This window comes from Monodelphis domestica, chromosome 1 (genome assembly GCF_027887165.1).
Source record: "Monodelphis domestica isolate mMonDom1 chromosome 1, mMonDom1.pri, whole genome shotgun sequence".
Lineage (NCBI taxonomy): Eukaryota > Metazoa > Chordata > Mammalia > Didelphimorphia > Didelphidae > Monodelphis > Monodelphis domestica.
This window is the reverse complement of record NC_077227.1, coordinates 208,424,908-208,449,534: the sequence shown is the minus strand read 5'-3', so window position 1 is coordinate 208,449,534 and position 24,627 is coordinate 208,424,908. Positions and strand designations below refer to the sequence as shown.

The window sequence follows — 24,627 nt, the reverse complement described above, 5'->3', positions numbered from 1 at the left end:
ATCAAAATGGCCTGGCATTAGGATACTTAAAATAATCACTGGTGAAAATTTAGGGGAAAGGGACCTGTGGGAGGATGCAGTTCACTAACCTGTAAACCCTAGTATCAGAAAAATGAAGAGGATAGAGAAAGATATTCTTCCTCACATTTCCACTATTACTTGTGTCAGCAGGAATCCCACTATAAAAGTTTACAGTTAAAGAAGTCAATGCATTAGAAATGATCACATGTTAATAGTTATTTCCTTGCAACATGTTAGAGTTACTACAGGAACATTAAAAAGAAATGTGGTATTAAAAAATGTGGTATTATCCTCTCAAAGTATCCAAATATTATTGAGATGCACTTATAAGCTAGTCTTCAATCCTACTCTAATATTCATGATATGATAATGAAACAATAAAAATTCCATTTTCAATCTCTAATTAAATCTATACAGAATTCCTTTAAAGTATGCACAATTTCCAGATGGTAAAATGCTTCAACATTCTATTTTGTTCTATGTATCCTATGGTCTAAATAGAGATTACTTGTATACGATCATTTAAGGGGTAGAAAAAGGAAGTGGTCTAGTTCTTGGCAGAATAGTGATCACAAGAACATTGCCAAACATACCTAAATAGATATAATGGATAATTATTCTCCATAAGTATTACGTATTTCTAACTTTTATCTACTGTGATTTATACTAAAGATTACAATCTCTTAGCAAAGGACCAAAATATTTACACAATTACATTCTATAGACAGGAGTGTTTCCCTGACTCTTATTAAATTTTTCAAGTTTTGTTGACATCTGGGACCCTTCAGCAATATAGGTAACTGTGACATATATGCTATGGCATATTTCATATGATAGAGTGAAATGGCCTTGGAGTCAGGAGACTTGGATTCTAGTCCTAGCTTTTATACTAATTAGCTCTTATACTAATACTAATAACCAATTCTAGACTTATTTATACTAATTATACTATAACCTTGGGCAAACCTCTGGCCTCAGTTTTTCCTCATCTATAAAATGAGATAAATCTACTAAATGATCTCTAAGGTTTTCTTCCAGTTCTATGCTATATTAGTAAAAACTTTAAAAGCATATCTACATGTTTGTTCTCTTAAAAAATTATTGCTATCATTTGTTTTAATATCACCTTTAATTCAAAATATATCCTTCCTCTTTCCCTTACCAGGAGAACCATATCTTGGGATTTGGGGGGAAAAGGGGGAAAAAAACAGCTGAGCAAAAACAATACCACACAAACTGAGCTTGACAGCATATATAATATTCCATCCCCAGAACCTGTGCAAAGAAAAGGCAGAAGGTATATTTTCTCAATTTTTCTCCAGACCATGCTTAACATTAAACTTAATTAGTTATTAAATTATTAATTAATATGTAAAATATATTTAAAATAATTATTAGATTTAAGCTTAATTTTTTGTAGACTTCATTCTTATCAATAGCTTTTAGCACAAGAAATCTAAATTCCTAAACTGTGGCACTATTCAATTTTCAGCAAAGGAAAGTTACTAACTTTTCTGTGTTAGTTGAAAATTTACTCTAGTTTTCTATAGCACCTTATGTCAAATTAAGTTCTTATCAGAAGTACTTTCGTGTTTATAAAGCCTGAGCCACATTGAACTTACTATACAACAATTTTAAGCTAAAATAAATAGATATAAGACATAATGGAATGAGTATTTCAACAATAATTACAACACAAAACCCTGTAATTTTATAATTTCTTTGCTTAGTGCTAAAAATTAGGGCAAAATAATCTGCTACAGATCTTTTATTACCAAAATGGTTTTAAGTTTTCTAATGAAAAAAAGTTCTAACATTAATATTGAAGAAGAAAAAATATAATTTAAAAAAGAACAGTAAAACTAATCAATGCTTAATTTAGTAACATTTTATAGAAAATAGATGAGCAGAGGATAATCCAATTTAACATTTTCTCTTCAATTTATTTTTTACAGCAGAAAAGACATTGATTTCTTTCTGAACATGATATGCCAAGTATCCTGAGCTTCCAGGAATGAAGTCATGTAGTTCCCCAAGGAATTTCTTCATGGTATCAATAGAGATATAACCTACAGAGGGAAAACCATATTTGAAGTGTCAGACTTCCTTGTTTTCAATTTTCTTTGGTCCTTTGATTTAGAACTAGTGAAAAACTACATAGAAAAGAAGGTAAGATTCCAGTCATCACAATGAAACTGTTTAGACGGGGAACAGTCTAATAGGGGAGAAAAAAAGGCAAACAACTATGTACAAACAAGATGCAGACAAGAAAAATTGGAGATAATCAGCAGAGGGGAGGTCTTAGCATTAAGGGGAATCAGGAAAGATCTCTTGTAGAAAGTGGAATTTTAGGTGGGATTTGAAGAAAGCCAGGTGATAAAGATTAGGCAAGAGTGGTATGGGGAATGGCCAGAGAGGATGCCCAGAATAAGGAAGTGGAGTGTCTTGTTCGAAGGGCAGCAAGGAGGTCAGTATCACTGGATGACTGAGTATGTAGTAAGGTGTAAAATATGAGAAAATTGGAAAAGTAGGAAAGAAGGAAGGAAACAAGCATTTACTTAAAGTCTACTATGTACCAGGCACTGTGCACATTTCTAAACTGATCTCACTTAATTCTCACAACAACCTTAGAAGGTAAGTGCTATTATTGTCCCATTTTTCACTTGAGAGAATAAGAAGCAGACAGAGGTTAAATGGCATGCCCAGGGTCATATAACTATGACATAAATTATGGAGGCCACATTTTAATTCAGGTATTCTTGACTCCAGACTCAGTACTCTATTCATTTCAATAATAAACAGCCAAATAAGAGGAATATAAAGGGTTTTAAAAAGAGACTTAATAATTGATCCTGAGGTAATAGGGAGCCACTAGAATTCTTTGTATAGGTGGGAGCAGGGAATCAGACAATTTAAACAAAAACACTTTAAATAAAAAGAATTCTGAAAGACTTAAGAACTCTGATCGATGCAAAAAACAACAAAGACTCTAGGGGAAATGATGAAATAAGCTGTTCACCTCCTAACAAGAGGGGAAATGTTTTCAAGGTGCAGAATGTGACATATATTTTTGGACAAACAAATTCCTAAACTGTGGCACTATTCAATTTTTAGCAAAGGAAAGTTACTAACTTTTCTGTGTTAGTTGAAAATTTGCTCTAGTTTTCTATAGCACCTTATGTCAAATTAAGTTATCAGAAGTACTTTCATGTTTATAAAGCCTGAGCAACATTGAACTTACTATACAACAATTTTAAGCCAAAATAAATAGATATAAGACATAATGGAATGAGTATTTCAACAATAATTACAACACAAAGCCCTGTAATTTTATAATTTCTTTGCTTAGTGCTAAAAATTAGGGCAAAATAATCTGCTACAGATCTTCTATTACCAAAATGGTTTTAAGTTGTATGCATTTGCTTGCTTGACTGTGCTATTTGTTATAAGAACCGTGTTTTTAACCCTGCTGTTATCCTATTTCTCTTCTGCTCTTTGTAGCTAAAACCCTCAAAATGGCTACCTACAAAAAAAATGCCTCCACATTTTCTCTTCTCACTCCTTACAATCTCATGACTTTATCATTCTTACTGTTTTCTCCAAAGTTGCTCATGATCTCTTAGTTGCCAAATCCAATGACCTTTCTCAATATTCATCCTCCTTGACCTCTCTGCAGCCTTTGACACTCCTGATGACTCTCTCCTCCGTGGTAATCTTTTCTCTCTAGATTTTTGGGACCCATTTTCTTCCTGGGTCGCCTCCTGCCTATCTGACCACTCCTCTGTCTCCTTTGCTGGATCCTCTTCCAGATCATACTTTCTAACTATAAGTATCACTTGGGGTTCTGTCTTGGGTCCTCTTCTCCTTCTAAACTCCTTCACTTGATGACCTCATCAGCACCTGTGGATTTAATTACCATCTTTATATTGATGATTCTCAAATCTACCTTTCCTACTCCTTTTCCAGACATCTTAAAATGGGAAAACAATAAGCATCTTAAACTCAATATATACAAAGCAGAACTCATTATCTTTTCCCCAAAACCCTCCCTTCCTCCTATCTTCACCATTTCTGTAGAGGTCAACACTATCTTCCCAATCCCTCAGACTCACAACCTAGCCATCATCTTGGATTCCTCACTATCTCTCACCCCTCCTCACCCCAAATTCAAGCTGTTGCCAAGCCCTATGAATTTGATCTTTGCAAGATCTTTCAAATACACCTTCTCTCCTCTGACACTGCTATCCCTCTAGGGGCAGGATCTCATCACCTTACATTGTAATAGCTTATGAAGGGGGAGAGGGTCTGTCTGCTTCAAGTCTTTCCACTCTCCAACCCATCCTCCATTTAGCTTCTAAAGTGATTTTCCTAAAATGAAGTTCTAATCATGTCACCTTCCTACTCAACAAATTCCAGTGGCTCCCTATTTCCTCCAAGATAAACTACAAAATGCTAAGTCCTTTATTTAGCTCCTTAAGTCAAATTTACAAAAAATCAAGCCATTCCCCAATCAACAAATGGTCAAGGGACATGAAGAGGCAGTTTTCATATGATAAAGAAAAACTATCAATAAGCACATGAAAAAAATGTTCCAAATTCCTTTTAATTAGAGAAATTCAAATTAAAACAACTCAACAGGGGGCAGCTGGGTAGCTCAGTGGATTGAGAGCCAGGCCTAGAGATGGGAGGTCCTAGGTTCAAATCTGGCCTCAGCCACTTCCTAGCTGTGTGACCCTGGGCAAGTCACTTGACCCCCATTGCCTAGCCCTTACCACTCTTCTGCCTTGGAACCAATACACAGTATTGCCTCCAAGACGAAAGGTAAGTGTTTAAAAAAAAAAAACTCAACACCTTATACCTAGCAAACTTGCCAAAATGACAGCAAAGGAAAGTGATAAATGTTGGAGGGGATGTGGCAAAATTGGGACACTAGTGGAGTTGTAAAGTGATCCAACCATTCTGGAAGGCAATTTGGATCTATGTGCAAAGGGCTTTAAAAGAATGCCTACCCTTTGCCCCAGCCATACCACTGCTGGGTTTGTACCACAAAGCAACAATAGGGAAAAAGACTTGTACAAAAATATTCATAGCCGTGCTCTTTGTGGTGGTAAAAATATTGGAAAACGAAGGGGTGTTCATCGATTGGGGAATGACTGAATAAATTGTGGTATTTGATGGTGATGGAATATCACTGTGCTGAAATGAACTGGAGGAATTCCATGTAAATTGGAATTGATGCAGAACAAAAGGAGCACAACCAGAAGAACATTGTACACAGAGTCTCATTATGGCACAATCGAATGTAATAGGATTTTTCTAATAGTAATGACCCAGGACAATCCAGAGGAACTTATGAGAAAGAATGCTATCCACATCCAGAGAAAGAACTGTGGGAACATAAATGCAGAAGAGAAACATAGGATCAAACATGTACTTAGATGGGGATATGATTATGGTTTTTATGTTAAAAGATCATTCCACTTCAAATATGAATAACATAGAAATAAGTTTTGAACAATGATATATGTATAATCCAGTAGAATTGCTTGTCAGTTCTGAGAGGGGGTGGGGAAGGAGGTAGGTGGGAATCAACCATGGAAAATTATTCTAAATTTTAAAAAAAGAGAAAAAATAATCTAGCTCCTTTCTACCTTTCTTACACCTTACTTACTGTGATGTGTTGTTCAATCCAGTAACACTGGTCTCCTTGATGTTCCATGAACAAGATATTCCATCTCTCAGCTATGAGTATTTTTCAGGCCCCCATGTCTGGAATGCTCTTTTTCCTCTGCTCCAACTACTGACCTCCCTGGCTTCTTTTAAGTCCCAACTAAAATCCCACCTTTTGCAAGAAACCTTTCCCAACCCCTCTTAATTCTAGTGCCTTCCTTCTGTTAATTATTTCCTATTTATCCATCCTTTACATAGCTCACTTCATATATATTTGTTTGCTTGTTTTCTCCTCCATTTGAATGTAAGCTCCTTGAGGAACTGTCTTTTACCTCTTTTTGTATCTCCAGAGCTTTTGGCACATAATAGGTGCTAAATTTTTATTGAATTGAACATTGAACTGAATTCTTTGAAGAGAGGGGTGGGAGGAAACAGTGGAGAGAGAAAGAGAGAGAGAGAGAGAGAGCGAGAGAGAGAGAGAGAGAGAGAGAGAGAGAGAGAGAGACCCTAAAAAATACACATAAGAGAGGGAAATTCAGAAGGAAACAGAGACCAAGGTGACAGTTTTGAGAATCAAATGTTTAACCATTACATATGTTGTTATTTTAAGCCGACTGGATGTTATAGAGATTCACATATATGTGTGTTCATATGCAAACACATATATACACATACTACTTTTTCTATTCTAAGATCTAAGACAAGCCTACTTTTTCCTACATAATGACAAGAGTCTCTGTATATGTATTTGAGCTATGTATATGACAAGAGTCTTTGCTCAAGCTGTCCTCCCATACCTATAGTGAACTCTCACCTCACCTTTGCCTCTTAGCATACTGTCTCAACTCATGTCATCTTCTACAGGAGGTCCTTCCTAGCACCTGCAGGTACTAGAGACCCTTCTCCCCTCCTCATTCCTTTGCATTTACCTGGTATGTATTTTGTGTTTATTTGATGTGTGAGTGTCATTTTCCACCCCAAAAATGTGAGCACCTTCAGTTCTAGAACTGGATGTCTTTTTTTGTTTTTGCACCCCTAACACATTGAAGGTAACTCAGCAAATGCTTGTTTTTTGAATGATCAAAGAATCATAAATTGCCATAGAGAATACTAAAAGCTACTAACAAATTGCTCTTTCCTAACTCTGCCTCCCCCCACCCTTCCACAAATTGGATTTTTTTTAAAAATGTTGAATATAGAAATATAAATGGGGGAGGGAAGAATTATTTGTCAATGTATAAATTCATAAGAAAACAGAAACAAATACTTATTTTTCCTTCAGATCATCAATAATAATAGTAGCTAGAACTAAGAAATTGCTTTAAGGTTTACAAAGCACTTAACAAATATTATCTCATTTGATCCTTATAACAATCCTGGAACAAAGTTGCTATTATTATCCCTATTTTACAAGTGAAAAAACTGAGGCACCGAAAGACTGTGACTTGTAAGGTTCACACTGCCAATGTCTAAGGATAGATTTGAACTCAGGTCTCCAAATTCAGCAGTCAATCCACTCTATCACACAGATCTCCAGCACACATTACCAAACCTTGAGCTGACTAAGATAATTCTTAGTATGACCACCAACCATTTTCTAGAATTATATTTGACCTTGTTTTTGGTAGAAGAGGGAATGATGATAGTGTGTGGAATGGGATTGAGAAGGGGTAATAGCTGTATAATTTTTGTAAAATCCAAGACTTAAAAATTTTTGAGAAAAATTTCAGGAAAAGAAACTAACTCCTCAAATCAAGAAAGTGAACTGTTTGAAGAAAGTTCCATAAAGAAACCTACACTGTATCAGAAGATCCAGAATGAACTTTGGGATATAATTGATTGAACTGAAGAGGATTGAACACATTTATTCTGAATGTAAACTCTTATGCCAAAGGGGACTGCCCCCAATTAGCTTTTTGTCAATTCACCTAGCAAACATTGGTTTTGCTCTCTATCTTTTATTTCTCTCTTATCTCCAACTATTATAATTTCCTCTTAGAAAGTGAAATATTGTGTGCACCTATAGCTAGAAGATCTTTAGAGGTATAAGCTGGTTATGTTAAATGATTCACTGGGGAGGCTAGTCTCCCAAAGAATCACAGGAGGGATTGTAAAGAGTGAATCAAACTCTCTTTGTCTATCAATCAGTGACTTTTAAGTTAATCAGTCAAAAACTTAAGTGCCCCTACTTAGTACCTTACCAGAAACTAAGTATGAGAGTTCACAAGTCACTTGCTAGAGTGGGTGACAACTCCAGAAGCCACTGTCCTCCTCCTGCCTTCCCATGCCCCAACAGTGCTAGGCAACTTGAAAGACAGTGATTAGTTCCCATAAAGTGGGGTAGGGACAGGAAGTGATGTGGAAAAAAGGACTATAAAAAGTCCTGAACTTCCTATCCAAGGGACTTCTCCTTGAGGCTTCTCCTTTGGAATTCTTCTATGGAGGATGGCTCTTTGGGGCTTTTGGATTTCAACTTCAACTTGGAGCAGCTTTGGGCCTTTCTACTGGAATTTTTGGCTTTGGGACTTTGACTTTCCGATTTGGAGCTTCTTGGAGTCAGGGACTTTTTTATTGGGTTCACTGCTGCCTTAGTGAGCTTAGTTCATGAGGGTTTTTCTGCATTGGGACCTTGCCTGGATCCTGCCTGACTGGCTGGTGAATAACTAGATTTCCACATGGAGATTAAAACTCTGTTGAGGAGCAAGCTTCATTCCACAAGATCAGCATTTAGAGTAGGCTAGGCAGTCTCCTTTTCTCTTTCCCTTCCACATTTCCCTCTTTTAACTAATATTCCAATTAAACAAAATTGTTAAAAGCTGATAACACTTTTCCTGACTTAAGGGATAATAACTGGCAACCACTTTATAACTCTCTTATTTAGTCAAAACACCAATTTAACTATTATATAGCCCAACTCTTCTCTTTATCCAGCAATGAAGAATGAGTTATAGTAGCACTATTGCATGTCCTAATCTTACTTCATGTCTTAATTGCATCATCAATATTAATGTCTTTCATCTATCTTTAGATGTTACTTGTCACCTTTAAACATACAAGCCAGGATTCTTCTAAGCCAATTAATTACTGACAGCATTTTTCTTTTTTTTAATAAATGCAGTATCATAGCATCTGTAAGGTGCTAACAAGAAAACAATTTATATGACAACGACAATGATGAAATGTAAAACACTTCTGAAAGTCTGCAAAACTCTATTCAGTATAGTAGAGATATAGAATGAGACATGCATTTTCAGAGATGACCAATGTGTTGAATTGTTTTGCTTGTGAGAGAATTGAGAGGACTAGGACAGCAAGTGGTTAATAGTGGGAATTCAGTGATCTATAGTAACTCCATCTTGTGACAATTCTTTTTTTTTTTAATCCTTACCTTCCATCTTAGAATTAATTCTGTGGATTGTTTCCAAGGCAGAAGAGTGGTAAGGTCTAGGCAATGGGGGTTAAGTGACTTGTCCAGGGTCACAAAGCTAGGAAGTGTCTGTGGCCAGATTTGAACCTAGGACCTCCCATCTCTAGGCCTGGCTCTCAATCCACTGTGCCATTGTGACTCAATTCTTGAGCGAGCTCAGTACCCTATTCCATTATAGGTCTAATCCAATTTCTGATTTGTGGGAAATTTTTATTCACTTGTGGGAACTGGGAGTAAACCTTGCTGAAATGTTTGAACTTAGCTCTATGTGGCTGGGAAACTGGACCACCTTGAACTGCTTCTTAGAGACCCTTAACTAAGGACCTAAGTTATGCTGACTAGAAACTCAGAACCAAAGATTGATGCAAGTTTTCTCACTTTTGTGCATCTAAAGCAACCCTTATGTCTTATCTAAAATTGGTCCCATACTCATCAATCAGTTATTTTTTCCATGTTCCTTTGATTGTTTACACAGACAGGAGCAGTGGGACACCTCTTTCTCTGAATTCAGAGAATTGCACCTGTTTGTTCTTCCCTCACAACTTGGAAAATGCCTCATCTTTCATCCAGTTAGAAATTAGATTGCCTAATGTTACAATGTTTCCTTTTAATTACTTGGCCTTGTTTATTGTTTTTAATGAGTAAAAAGTCTGTTTACCCCTATATTCAGAGTACAGTGCCAAGCTTAGGAGGTCTGGTCCCAATTTGTTATACAACTGCCATGCATGGCTTAATAAATCAAAATTTATGGAAAATCAAACCTTTGTTTCCTCAGGCATTTCATCTTTCACCTTCCACATTTGACTCTACTTATTGTAACGAGATGATTTCTATATGATGAGAGGGATGATTTGATGGGTAGTGATAGAGATGCCAAAGAAGCAGAAAAATAGCATTAATAAAATATTTTAAAAGTGCAGAGCAGAAGCCTAGAGGCAGGAACAAGCTGGTAGAGTAGAAGTAGGGAGATCTCAAACCACCATGAAAATCTTCTCCAATCAACCACAAAATAATGTCACAAAAGAAATACTGAAGTTAAAGAACCAACAAGAAATTGGACTGAAGCAATTTCATACAGAGAACAACTTGAAAGGCAGGCAGAAAATGTATGATTCAATGGGATGAAAGTAAAACACAACCAGCAGGAAGCTACAAGGAGACAACAGCAAGTCCCCCAACCCCATGTCAACTGTTCCAGATTCTGAACCTGGGATCAAGCCAGCATCCAGACCCTGAAACCCTGCCTACTTCAATAGCAGTGCAACCCAAGACACACCCAGTAAAGTTCTAAGCCTACAGTAAGGTCTGGGATCCCAGCATAAGGCAGTCTACATTTTATGGCTGATCAGCATTTTTATCAGCATTAGAACAGTTAGAAGGAGTATACATAGACAGAGGATGTGGAAGTAAGCTGATTGGGATGACATGGTATGCAAAAAAAATCGAAAAAACCAAGGGATTAAAAAGAAGATTGCACTGAGGCAAAAAGGGAATGGAGAGATGAAATGGGGTAAATTATCTCAACTAAGGAGGCATGGAAAATATTATAGGGGAGGGAAGGATGAGAATGGTGATGGTGCTTAAATCTTATTCTCATCCCAACTGGCTTAGAGAGAGAATAACAACCATACTCATCAGGTTATAGAATCCTATAGAGAAGTAGGAGGGGTATAAGATAAGGGTAAAGAGGGAATGATAGAAGGGAGAGGGAAGAAGAGGGGGTGATGAAAAGCAAAATACTTGTGAGGAGGAACAGAGTGAAAAGAAAAAGAACAGGATCAAAAGGGGAAAATAAGATGGAGGGGAATGCAGAGTTGGTAATCTTAACTTAAATGTGAATGGAATAAATTCACCCATAAAAGAAAAGTGGAGAGCAGAGTGTATTAAAAACCAGAATCCTACTATATATGTTAAAAGAAACACAATTGAAGCAGGGAGACACACACAGAATAAAAGTAAGGAGCCAGAGAAGAATTTATTGTGTATCATCTGAAGTTAAAAAAAAAAAAAGCCGAAAAAGCAATTATTATCTCAGACAAAGCTAAAGCAAAAATAGATCTGATTAAAAGAGATAAGGAAGGAAATTATATATTGCTAACAGGTACTATAAAGAATGAAGTAATTAACAATACTAAACATAATGTACCTAATTGTATAGTCTCCAAATTTTTTTTAAAACCCTTACCTTCCAAATTAGAACAATACTGTATATTGGTTCTAAGGCAGAAGAGGGTTAAGGGCTAGACAATAGGAATTAAGTGACTTTCCCAGGGTCACATAGCTAGGAAGTTTCTGAAGTCAAATTTGAACCTAGGACCTCTGCCTAGCCTCCAAATTCTTAAAAGAGAAATTAAATAAACTTCAGGAAAGAACTAGAAATTGAGGGGATGTCCATCAATTGGGAAATGGCTGAACAAATTGTAGTACATGTTGGTAATGGAATACTATTGTGCTGTAAGAAATGATAAGCAAGATGATTTCAGAAAAGGCTGGAAAGATCTATAGGAACTGATGATGGGCTAAATAAACAGAACTGGGAGAACATGGTACACAGTAAAAGCAATATTGGATGATGATTATCTGTGAAAACTTGCCTACTTTCAGCAATGTAATGATCTGTGACAATCCTGAAAGATTTATAACAGACAATGCTATCTGCCTCCAGAGAAAAAACTGTTGGAGTCATCTTTCTCGCATCAATGTATTTATGGTTTTATTTAGGGGTCTGGGTTATGAATGAGTGTGCTCTTATAACAATGTCCAATATAGAAGTGTGTTTTGGAGGGCAATAAAAATTTAAATTAATAAAAAATGTATAGCAGAAAAAATTCAGAAAGGAACAAAAATCAATTTTGTTACTAAATGTGTTAAATTCAATGTGTTTTTTTTTTAAACTGAATAGAACAAGTTCAGCTCTTCAGAATCAAACTACCTATAAGGTAGTGCTAACTGCCTTTTTGTTCCTCTTTGTATAATGTTTGTATCTGTTAAGTTCATAACAAAAAAATTTAAATTGAAAAAATAGTAATAATGTACACTCTTAACTCTACTTGCTCACTATTTTCTTTTCCTCATTGGGTATGGTTCCATTAGTTTTGTTGTTTGTTTTTTTTTTACCTGTTACCATGTTATTCACTGGATAATTGTGAAGAGGATAAAATAGTTGCTTTCCTGTAACTGGAGTCCTTGAGAAATGCTTTTTTGTGCTGCAAAATGAAATATACAGGGCAAAGCCCCATAAGTTACAATCTGTATTTCTTTTCCTGGATTCTACTTCAGATAAAAAAAAACCACACACACTAGAACACTTTATTTAAATTTAACATATGGTAACTTCAATGCCTGATTCTGAACTCAGGTCTTATTGCATAAAACTATTAAATGGTATCTTACTTTTATATATATTATTTTCTGTGCTCCTAAGCAATCATGATTACAAAGTTAAGAGTTAAAGGGTGGACAGCTTTGGTTCATTTTGACCATTAGCTCCATATTTTTAAAAGCATAATTGATGATCTAAGTCTTGAAAGGGTAAATTCATTATTCCATGCAATTTTGCACAAAGGATTAAGTAAAAATACAACAAAAAAGGAGGCAGGCATAGTAGATACATTTCAAAAATTGCTACAGGTATTATAATAATAAAATATAAACAGCAAACTTATTATTCAGCATTCTATTGATGAGAACTCTATTAAGTAGTATGTCCATCCAATGATAATATCCCTAATAACCTCAAGATTCTGAATAAGATTTTGAAATGTTTTTAGAATCATTAAACAAATGTAAAATATGGTAAATATGGTTTTCATCCTCTATATTTAATCAAATTTTGACATTTTCAAAAGCCAAGTAAGCTATAAATGGTTATTAACAAGAACACACTATTCTTTACTATTCCAGATAACATACTTTACTTGGAACAAGGAAGTTTTCCTTTTTTACAGCCTTACTTTCCACCTTAGAATCAATAACTATGTATTGGTTCCAAGGCAGAAAAGTGGTGAGGGCTAGGCAATGGGGGTTAAATGATTTCCCCAGAGTCACACAGCTGGGAAGTATCTGAGGCCATCTTTGAACCTAGCACCTCCCCTCTCTAGGCCTGGCTCTCAATCCATTGAGTTACCCAGCTGCCCCTAAGAAAGTCTTTTCTTTAGTGGTTTTTGCTTCATTTGTGGTTTAGAAAACCACTCAGATTCCATAAATCTGACTGCAGTAACACAAATATATAATTTTAATTAAAAATCTGATCTTTCCATGATGAAAAATGCTATTCAACCTCTAGACAGAAAACTAATGAACTCTAAATACAGATTGAAGCATACTTTAAAATTTTTTTCTTAAGTGTGTATAAGTGTGTGTGTGCATGTGTGTGTGCAAGAGAGAGGAAGAGAGAGTTTTCTTTTGCAACATGACTAATATGGAAATGTTTTGCAAGACTACATGTATAATCACTATCATGTTGCTTGTCTTTTCAAGGAATCAGGGACAGGCAAGTAAAAGGAGTGAATTTAAAACTCAAAATTTGTTAAAAATGAATGGTAGGAAATTTTTCCATGTAATTAGGAAACATCTAAGAAATAAATTTAAAAATATTAAAATGTTAAAAGATAAAAGACTAATCTTCTTGAAATATATTATTAAGAAACAGACTCATTTAAATTCTTCTAAGAATAAATAACATTGCTCATAGAAAACAGAAACCACAAATACTTGTATGATTCCTAACAATGAAATAAAAGATCTGCAAAATTATTTTAACAATTTGGGAAGAGTATGTCCTAAAAACCCAAGTCAAATAATTCAGGCAAAATAAATTCCTCTTCTGTCACAACAATTAAAGTTAGAATTCCCTCTTCACAAATTCTTTCCTCTTCTTCAGCTCTTGTGATTTAAAGCATTTTTGAGGGGAAGAAGCCTAAAATTTTATCTGTGCTTCTGCAGCGTCCTCTGGTGGTCACAAATGGAAAAGCCCTATGTAGCTATAAAGAAATTTTAGGGAAAACAAAAACTTTGAATTTAAGGGTCCTAGGACAGAGGGCAGAATCTCTGTTGTTTTTTTTTATTTGAACTATTGCATTTACTGCATAATTATTCCCCACCCTTTAAAGCCCTAAAAATTACACTTATTCTTTCTTTTGATAATCCCTTAATACTTCTGTCTGTAATTATTTTTTCCTCCTACCAGCCTCTCTCCTATTGACTTCTTTCAAACAGGTTTCTAAACCAAGAGCCCTCTTGAAAGTTATTCAAAAGGAAAAACAGCTTTCCAAAAAGAAAGAGAATAGAGGATGGGAGCCAAATTGAGTAAATTGGTATTTCGGTAGTACCTAGACTTCAAAACACAGCAGCTCCGCTTGAAAACAAATAAAAATCGAGTTTATTTCCTAATTCTTATTGGTTTTACCAACAGTTTTATACTATAAATTTGTGACCTAATGAAACTTTTCAGCTCCCTAATACAGAATGCTTGTTGGATAAATGAAGCAATGAAGGAATATAGAAAATTGTGATTGGTAACACAAATTAAACTTTATATAGTTATATTATTGGTCTTTTAGTAATTCACCTAGATATTAGGGAAACAAAGTAGTATTAATTTTTTTTCTCCCTTTATTCATCATTTTACTCCCTATAAATTCAAAGAGTATTGATTTGTATTTATTTTTTATAATTATCCCAAAAACAAGGAATGATAAACATAATACCTTATAGATGGATCCATTTCAGTCTCTCTTAATAATTCAGTACTCTCTCTGAGCTTCTGTAGTTCTCTTGGCATTACCTCATCATGCTGTGAATAGGAAAATAAATTGTGTAAAAAAAGAGTTTACAAATTATTTGACAGCTTATGATTTCTTAAACAAAAGTAAAATGTTTTAAACATTAAAAAAAAATTTAACATTTGGACCCTTTTGGCAGGCTAATAAATTCCATAAAGGTCAAGGAAATAAATGAAATTGAAATATGACAAGAAATTAAAAACTTAAAATTTTTTTAAAGTACCAAATGGAGCATTTAGCTCTAAAATAACTGAATATGGACTCAGCTTCATTCAAAAGATGGGTACTATAACTACTTCTATTACTGGTATCCCTCACAAAAGAAAATATATTGAATTAAATTCCAAAACTTACAGAATTTGTCCCTCTTACTGTCACCAATTTTAATGCCCAATTGCTTCTTGGTCAAAGTCCAGCAACTAGCAAGTAAACATTAATCTGTATTTCACTAAGTTCAACCAAAAAATATTTTTATTTGATAGCCTCTTGTGAGTCAGAAGTGAGGTCAGAGTACTGTCCCAGCATCTTATAGGTGTAGAAATTAGAGATGGAGTAACCATGTATGAAAAACAGCAAGAATGTAAGTTTGGGCAAACTACAGAACACGAGAGGGAATGTAAAGAATAATAAGGTTGGAAAGGTAAGGTATATTTTAATATGAGCTGTGGGAGATGAGCACTTTTCAAAAGAGAATTGCTGGAGTGGGACCCTTCTGGTGATATGGTATCTAGAAATAATAAGGAGCAAAACTAGAAATTTCAACTTTGGACTCCATATCTACCACTTTTTTCCACTTCACCTTAAAGAATGCTCCATTTTACTTCTTGCCACAGTTTTTTGGATCATCATCATTCTCCAATCTCTCCCTTACAGGGTGGGTGGACAGCTAGCTGGAGTGACCTATTTGACCTCAGAACCTTACTAATTGTGTGATCCCAAGAAAGTCACTGAACTTTTGTTTGTCCCAGTTTTCCCAGCTATAAAATGGGGATAATAGTAGCACCCGCCTCACAGAGTAGTTTTGAGGATCACAGAACATAGTATCTGTAAAGTGTTTAGCACAATGCCTAGTACATAGTAAATGCTACTACAGAAGTGCTTTTTCCCTCCTCTTCCCTTATCAGAAGTGATTTCTACCTAATTCCATCCAGTGACCAACTAGAAACCACCTTGGTTGCTGTGGCAGTAACAGAATCTCTATTTCAGTGACCCTTCTACATTGACTTTTGTAGCTTTTTCAAAAGTACATTTGTTGGGATGATTGTTATTGTTTCTTTATAAGTCACCCGTATTCAGGATGCCCATTAACAGATGCCAGCAGTTGCTGCTCACAGCTGTTCAGCAATATTATGGAACCTCATTGTTGTCTAGGAAATGCGGTAGTGCTCGTGAAATTTTCTTTTCTAAAAAGCTAGCTGTGGTAACAAACAGAACAACAACAATAAATACCCTAAAAGCTTTTTTAAAATTCATCACATATAAGATTTCTTGGGCACTGAAGATATCCAGAGTCTGAAAATTAGAGAAAGACTACCCAGTGTGTGGCATGGAATCTTAGAGCAGGAAGGGGCCTTAGGTATCAGCTATTCCCACCATTCCTCTGGAGATGACTCCATGTCATATTTCCCCTGACCACTATCCCAAACTTTTTTTGAGAAAAGGCCTGCTATCAATTAAACAAGCTATTATTACATTTGTTTGTTTATTTAACCCCTTACTTTCCAAGGCAGAAGAGTGGTAAGGGCTAGGCAATGAGGGGTAAGTGACTTGCCCAGGGTCACACAGCTAGGAAGTGTCTGAGGTCATATTTGAACTTAGGACTTCCCTTCTCTAGGCCTAGCTCTCAATCCACTGAGCCATCTAGCTCCCCACCACCCACCCCCACCCGGAGGCAGCAATTTCAAAAAATTTAACAGTATGTATTTAGGGTCTTAAATTTTTTAAAATACACAAAAATAAATAAAACTATGTAGGTATTACCAAATGAAGAATAAGGGTGTGGAAAACGGGAAGGTGGGGGGGCCAATAAATAAAAATAAGGAGAAAAATGTAAAATTATCCCAATATATTTAGAAAGGTTAAGTCAGTTTGATGATAGAAAATATAACTAATTTTCACCTTTTGTAAAGAAAAAGTAAAAAGCGTACTTTCTAAAGCTACTGAAGAGGTACAATTCAGGAGAAGGAGATACAAAAACTATACCAGCAGAGTTACTGGGGTTATGTAAACATCTCTCTTTTAATGGAATGTGGCTACTTTCTTGATTTTCTCATACATAATTTTACATTTATATAAATCTATATAACGGAGCAACAAATTAATTATGAAATAATAATCATCACTTTTAATTTCATTTAACCCAGTGATAGCAACAGCTCACATATTTAATCGTCATATAGTTTTGTTTTGCTGAAATACTTATTTTTCTTTTTTTATCCTTCATTACAAGGAATATATCTCTGGATGGAGAAGTGAAGATGAATATACTTGGAAATGAAAGCTATGTAAAAAAATCTTACAGGCCAAGTGGTCCAGTAGGTATAACTCTGGGCATGGTATCAGGAAGACACGAGTTATAATCCAGCCTTAGACACTTACCAGTTGTATGACTAAGTATATGGTTTCCATTTCCTCAGTTACCTCAACTTAAAATGGAAATAATAATGGTACCTACTTCCCAGGGTTGTAAGGATCAGATGAAATAATATTTGTAAAGCACTTAGCACAGTGCCTGGCACACAGTAGGTGCTATATGTATATTATCTGTTAGTATTACTATTATTATTATCATCTATTCATCACCTTCATGGAAATAGTAATAATAATAAATGAAATATTTCACCACATTGCATTTTTCCTAAAATGAAGAGGTACACTTTTAAATCTATGTAACACTCATTTATTCTTACCTTCTCTGTCATTACATGATTGTTCTGCTCCCAAATAAAACTACCAATTTTTTTTCTTATTTCTGTAGTAAAGAAAATAAATGCACTTCAGAAAAAAACACATTTTTAATTTTACATTGTAGCATTTTTTAACTTTGCCTAAAACTTCTAGTTTATATAATTTACAAACTACTTTTATTAAATACATGTTTGAACTTGTAGGATCATCAGGATTACAAATGTTTAAATTTCACATTTGCTTCTAAAAACTGCTTTGCCCCCAAACTATGTGAAGATTTGGGGGTTAAGTTCTGGAATTACTTTAATTCTCATGAAATGTTTGAGTAAAAAATATAGTTATTATGCTATTGTAATGCAATTATGATGAAGAAAAACGCAGGAAACAACAGAATTTTCTTTATAGTTTTGAGGTAGTCTGATCAGATTTGGCCAAGTGGGGAAGGGGAGGGACACCAAAGGAATTATATATATAAACCTATAAATATATCTTTATATACTCATGACAAGTGCCTGGGGTTTGCTTGCTCTAGATTTATTAAGGGTGCCAGCTCCTTAAAACACAACAAAAAAATCAAACAAGTAAAAAATATATCCCTTGTGTTCAAGTGCTACTACATGGTCAGTCAAAAGTTCTAGAAGAAGTGCCCAGCAGCTCCTGGATGGATTTCATATATGCCATGGCACATTCAAGTCAGTACAAAAGGGAACTTGGTGGCTATGTCATAGACAGGCACAGATCTTCAACATATACTTTGTTTTTGTATAATAAGTATAATAACTAGATGAGTTTCCTGTGATCGTGGGCTTTCTCAAATCCAGTATTCAATTAGTCAAAAGTTTTTAAAAGCAGGAGTAACTAAATATATAGATAGTTTAGAAAGGAAAGAATTAAACCTTACCCAAGAAAGGACTCTCTGAAAATAAGAATAAACCAAATAGAAATCAATTAATCTGTGAAAAAGCAAGAAATAGTAGGATAAAACAGAAGATATAAGATAACTGTTATCAAAAACAAATGATGTGGAAAACTAATAAAGAATTAATTTAATAATCTTAAGATTCTCTGAAAACTATTATTTTTTAAGCCTAAATACTCTATTTCAAAAAATCATAAATGAAAACTGCCTAGATCTATTAGACCAGAGGGAAAAGTAAAGATAGAATGAATCTCCCAATGACTACCTGAATAAAACCCCCAAAGGAAATAACCCAGGAATGTCATAACCAAAATTTGGAGCTTCCTTATAGAAGAAAAAAAAAGACTGTAAGCATCCAAAAATGAGTTGTAGAACCAAGGAACCACCATCAAGATTACACATTGAAGCTTCTATTAAAAAATAAAAGGAGATCTTGTAATAAGATATTCCAAATGGCAAAAGATTATAGGCTTCCAATCAAGAATAACTTGCCCTGTGGAGCTAAGTATAATGGGGGGGGGGGGGGGAGGGTTAGGAATGTTTAATAGAAGACTTTCAAGTATTTCTGATGAAAAGATCAGATCTGAGCAGGAACTCTAAAATAGAAACACAAAAGCCCAGAGAAACCTAGAAAGGTAAGTCTATTTGGGAAATTGGAAGAAACTGTATAATGAGGTAGTTAATCTGAGGTGAGGAAAGAAACAAGTTCCTCTTCAGAACCTTAAAGTCTTCAAAGGGTAATGGGGAAAATTATAAATAAAATAGAGGCTCTCTAGGATTGGTTCTGTTCTGAGGGTTCTAGGAAAGGAAAGAGACAGGAGGATAAAAAGAAAAATGCTATAATGGGAAAAGCAATAAAGGGAGGAGGGTAAAAGGTGCTATTTTTCATAAATGGAGTTTATGAGAAGAAATGTACAGACATGGAAGAAGGGGCAGGGCAAGTGAACATCAAGGGAGTCCCATTCTTTTCTGTAACAGACAAAGGCAATTGTTATGAAAAAAAATGAGAGCCTTAATATTTTTTAAAAGCAAGAGAAAAAAAGAAAGCACAAATAGGAGTTTCAAAAATAAATTTATTAAATGTTTTACAGTGTGAAATTAATTCATAATTTTGTATAGAATCTTCTTTTGTGCTGTTTGTATTCTTTTTGCATGTTTAAGCTCAGTATTAAAACCATATTTAAAATTGTATTTTTAATTTTTTTTTAAACCCTTACCTTCTGTCTTGGACTCAATATTGTGTATTGGCTCCAAGGCAGAAGAGTGGTAAGGGCTAGGCAATGAGGGTCAAGTGACTTGCCCAGGGTCACACAGCTGGGAAGTGTTTGAGACCAGATTTGAACCTAGGACCTCCCATCTCTAGGACTGGCTCTCAATCTACTGAGCTACCCAGCTGCCCCCTGTATTATTTAATTTTTAAACAACCAAATATAAACAAATCACAACTTTAAAAAGAATGTGGGGGAAATTTTTTTTTTTGGTTTATTTCTGCAACACACTCCTTTTGGAATGGCTAAGATCCATTCAAGAATTCTTAGGACTTATAAAGAGCTTTGATGGGGATTGGGAGTAGGGATAGGGGGAATCATCTAGTTTAACAAATGCCTTAACACAAATCCCCTAATAGAGTCAACACTCCCCACATTCAGGTTTTTTACCTCAAGGACTTCTCCCTTTGCTGATGCCACCAGCAGAGTAGCTAGAGAAGTGGTGAGAAAGGGAAGGTCCCTCCTGCCAAAGTAGGTCGAGATGTTCTCAGTCTTAAACTAGAAATCAGAATGAATTTTCCCATGGAAACTATAGAGGCAGTACTACAGCAATAATATGACTCAGTTACCTCATGGAATTTTCTGTTCTGGCTTGACTTTCTTTGCTACCACTTGTAAGATTATTTTTTATGGGGAAATGTGTTTTGAATTGCAAATAGTCTCTTTATCACTCCAAACCTACATCTTTACTCCAATTTAGCCATCTAGAATATGGTCAATCTTGAGAGTTCACTATAGTCTACAATTGTGCCACCCCCCTGACCTTGAATCAAAATCAAGTCCCTTCTTTCTGATTATATAATCTCTGATCATAGTTCTTTTGTCCTTCAATGTCTCCAAAAATCTATTTTTCATCCTCATAACAACTTCTAGGCCTAGTATCTCTTTCTTCCAGCCCAAGTGGCCTACTTGCTGTTCCCCAAAGCAAATATTACATTCCTTTTCCATGCATTCCTGTAAGCCATCTCTTATCCAAAGAGTTCGCCCTTCCTCTCTTCTCAGAAGCCTTATTTCAAAGCTCAGCTTAGCTCCCTGAAATTCTCCAAGTGTTAGTGTTCTCACCTTCCTCAAATCACTTTGTATTTCATTATCTGTTATGTGAAATTATTAATTTAAAAGTTAGAAGGGACCTTAGGATCCCTCTAGTCTAACCCTCTTATTTGCAGATGAGGAAAATGAAGCCTAGATAGGTTAGATATTTTTCTAAAATCACATGGGTATTGAATGGCAGGACTGGATTTGAACACAAAGTTTTCTGTCTCCAAATCTAATGTTCCTTCCACTGGACTAGACATGTTGTATTCTCCTGTAAAATGGAAGCTCCTTGAGGCAGGATTGTTTTCATTTTTGTCATTGATTCCTAAGCACCTGGTATATGGTATGATGTTTATTATTTGCTTTTTAATTAAATTCAAATTATTTCACTGAATTAAAACTGTAGAGGGATTTGAATGTCAGGATATATTTGGAATATAAAATAACCATGTAATTTAGTTTTCTGATGAATCTAGAAAATTTATGTGAAAGGCAAAAAGAAAGAAATATGGAGTAAAGAATTGGTAGCATTCAGAATCTGTTTAAAAATATTGATGATGGTACATGAAAATTTCTTCTCTTTAAATACCAAAATTGATACAGCAGGAAAAAAAAATTAGCAGAAAGTATCATGAATGCCTTGGGTATAAGGAAGAATTTTCTTGCAATAAGATAGAAGACAATAAAATGTAGTGAAGAAAGTTCTCAAACTAAGAGAAAACAGTGTAAAAGGAGATTTGGAAAACTTGTGATCCAACATACTTAATAGTTGGCAAGCCAGGTGATGCAGAGGATAGAATGCTAGACCTGAAGTCAGGAATGAGTCTTCCAAACTTCAAATCTGACATAAAGACAGTTACTGTGTGACTCCAGGAAAGTCACTTAACCTTGTTTGCCTCAGTTTTCTCATATGTAAAGTGTTAAAGAAGGAAATGGCAAAACAATCCAATATCTTTGCCAAGAAAACTCCAAATGGGGTTATGAAGAACAGGACTAAAAAACATAGTTAAGGAATTGGTTTTGAGTGAGTAACTGAACTTGTTGAAATGCTTCAATATCTTTATATTCTTTTTACTTTTCCTAACCTTTCTGTAGGCAGGTAGGTGGAAGGACGTAGTGACCCAAAGGTACTGTTTTTTTCGAAACAGCTTTGGCTACTGCTGAGAGATAATAAGCATGAAACACTGTAGCATTATCTTCCATGTAATCAAAGCTTTGATATATTCTAGAAGAAAAAAAAAGGAAATGTTTTCATTTGCAAAATAAATATTACAACATTCAATACCTTAAACCACTTTAAAACAGATTGGTGAATAAAAGAAAAAGGTGAAATGATCTGTTTAAATTTAAACTTCAAATCTTTAAAAGGCAAAGAGGATAAAGCATTAGGGGAAGGGAAAAGAAGTAAGCTAGAGTCCACATCAATAATTTATCAGTTCCATAAACAGGAGCCTATTCAAACATTTAATGTGATTTTTCTTTTCAGTTTTAAACCCTGAGGTGATGGTGAATTCTCATATTTGACCAGAACCTCACTCCTCCTAAAGTCATTCTGTCTTTATTACTGTTTTCTCAGGACATCAGTCATGCTTTGGCCTTTTTTTTCTCCCTTCAAAATATCAACTTTTTAGTTAACTGACTGTGATCCATATTCCTCCCCCTATTTGTAATTGTACTCCAGTTCTCTATAGGCCTTTTCATCTTTTTCTCCCTAGAATCTCTCTCAATGATCACATTTGTTTTCATAAATCCAACTATTATTTCTTAGCACCAGATCAGCATCTTATCTTAAGCTCCAGTTAATTATCTTTGAATGCCTACCTGGATGTCCTGTAGGCTACAGCAAGTCTTATCCAAAACAGAACATATTATCTTTCCCCTCCTTACCCTTAAACTTATCCTTTTTCTAAGGTCTATCTTTCTGTCAAAGACTCCCACATTATTTCAGCAAGCCAGGTTAATAACCTAGGAGCCATACTTGCCCAATTCCAATCAAATGCCAGGTCTCATAAATTCTATCCCTCCACTATATTTAATTCCAAATCTCTAGTCACACTGGTCACTTCCAGCATTGGTGAATCTTTAAAGTTGAGTTTGAATGCCCAAAGGGCAAATTCAAACTGTGAGCACCACTGCCACCCCACCATCCCCATTACCAGAGAGAGCTGAGGGAGAGAGTGCCTGAACAAAGGGGTGGGTCCTGCAAAAAATGTCCTGGGGCGCTAGGAAGAGGGAGAATGAAACTGCTCCCCCAGTGCCAGCTCTGCATGCATGCCCCATCTTCCACAAGGGGTTGGACCCTAAACTCTCTAGATTCTCACCTGGCCTATTAAAGTAACCTCCTAATAGGGATCCTGAATACACTCTCCCTTCTCTAACCAAGTCTCAGACAAGCTGAGAAATAGCTTTTCCTAAAGCATGTCACTTAATTCAAGGGCTTCCTATTGCCTTTAATATGAAGCGGAGTTTTTCTGTTCTGTTTCTGAACCTTAAAAATCTGGTTCAAGGCTATATTTCCAAGATGATGACACACCACTCTCTAAACTCTAGCCTAGTTTACATGGCATTTTACATGGCATTCTATCCTTCACCCCAGAATACTCTTCACAACTAGACCCTTGGAACTCCTAATTTTCTTCAAGGCTCAGACCATACTATTTCCTTCAAGAGTCACTTCTTGATTTGCCTCCTCACCACCTCTCACCCTTGTATATACTCTAGTATTGTTTATACCCTTGTATATACTCTAGTATTGTTTATTCTAGTACATATTCCATTTTTAATTACTGTACACTTTACATTTTCCAGGACAGTGTAAGCTACAGGAATTCTCATTTTGTATTTGACTCCCCAAATCCTAAATGCTTAATACATATGCATATTGATTGACAGAACACCAGCTCTGCTCTGGGTATCTCGAGCCCTTGGCCCTTGATTTCCTTATTTGAGAGGTATGCAGATCGAGGCTACTGTGGCCCGCCACAAAATGGCGGGCGATTTGGATACTGAAAGACGAGGATGCAGAACAGGTAGAAAGGAGCCACTTGGCAAGTTGCTGGGGCAGAAGGATACCTCATCGTGTCTGGGTGAGAGGCGTCACAGCTGAACAGGAAATCGGCCTCGCGAGGGTTGCAGATTACTCCGCCATGGGCCACTGTAGAGAGAAAGAGGTATCAATAGAAGTGCAGGAGGCCAAAGGCTGCAGTGCGCTCACTCAGCTCTTCCTCAGGTTCCCTTGCAGTGATGGGACGCCAGTCCAGGTGGGGTGACCCCAAAGGCCGCGCGTCCCCTACCCCAGAGTTCCTGAAGATCCTTGCCCACGCTCCGACAGAACCAGGCTCGCTGGTCCCTGAACATGTTGCCGCTGCCGCTGCCGCCTTCCTCTGACTCTGCGCGCGAACCCCTTCCAAGCTCGCTGATTGGTCCTTACGAGTTTGTTGATTGGTCCCTGCGAGGGGATGGGCGGGAAAAGCGCTGGGCTGCTGCCGTAGCCACCGTGGTGGGGGAGGGGAGGCTGGAACCTGGAACCTGGAACCTGGAACGTGGTTGCTGTACCTGTCGTGTCTGGTTCTCTAACCTTAACTTGACAGATAAGAA

At 35.9% G+C, this 24,627-nt stretch overlaps 1 protein-coding gene across 1 annotated transcript; it reads right to left on the bottom strand.

Moving 5' to 3' along the window:
• Positions 1-1,938: 1,938 nt before the first annotated feature.
• TERB2 (telomere repeat binding bouquet formation protein 2) lies at positions 1,939-24,560 on the bottom strand. The gene is made up of 7 exons (XM_001366889.4): positions 24,324-24,560; positions 24,103-24,184; positions 22,116-22,255; positions 17,811-17,872; positions 14,827-14,912; positions 12,236-12,324; positions 1,939-2,090 (listed from the first exon to the last, which is right to left on the bottom strand). Exons 1-7 carry the CDS (start codon positions 24,385-24,387, stop codon positions 1,945-1,947), a joined length of 669 nt encoding a protein of 222 aa, XP_001366926.1. The 5' UTR covers positions 24,388-24,560; the 3' UTR covers positions 1,939-1,944.
• Positions 24,561-24,627: the final 67 nt, after the last annotated feature.

Bases quoted from the DNA above. Each gene is read 5' to 3' on its own strand.
- TERB2 (XM_001366889.4), bottom strand. From the start codon at position 24,387: ATGTTCAGGGACCAGCGAGCCTGGTTCTGTCGGAGCGTGGGCAAGGAT. The intron at 24,185-24,323 runs GTAGGGGACGCG...TTCTCTCTACAG, and splicing joins GGATCTTCAGGAACTCTGGG to TGGCCCATGGCGGAGTAATC. The intron at 17,873-22,115 runs GTTAGGAAAAGT...TCTTTACTACAG, and splicing joins ACCTACCTGCCTACAGAAAG to AAATAAGAAAAAAAATTGGT.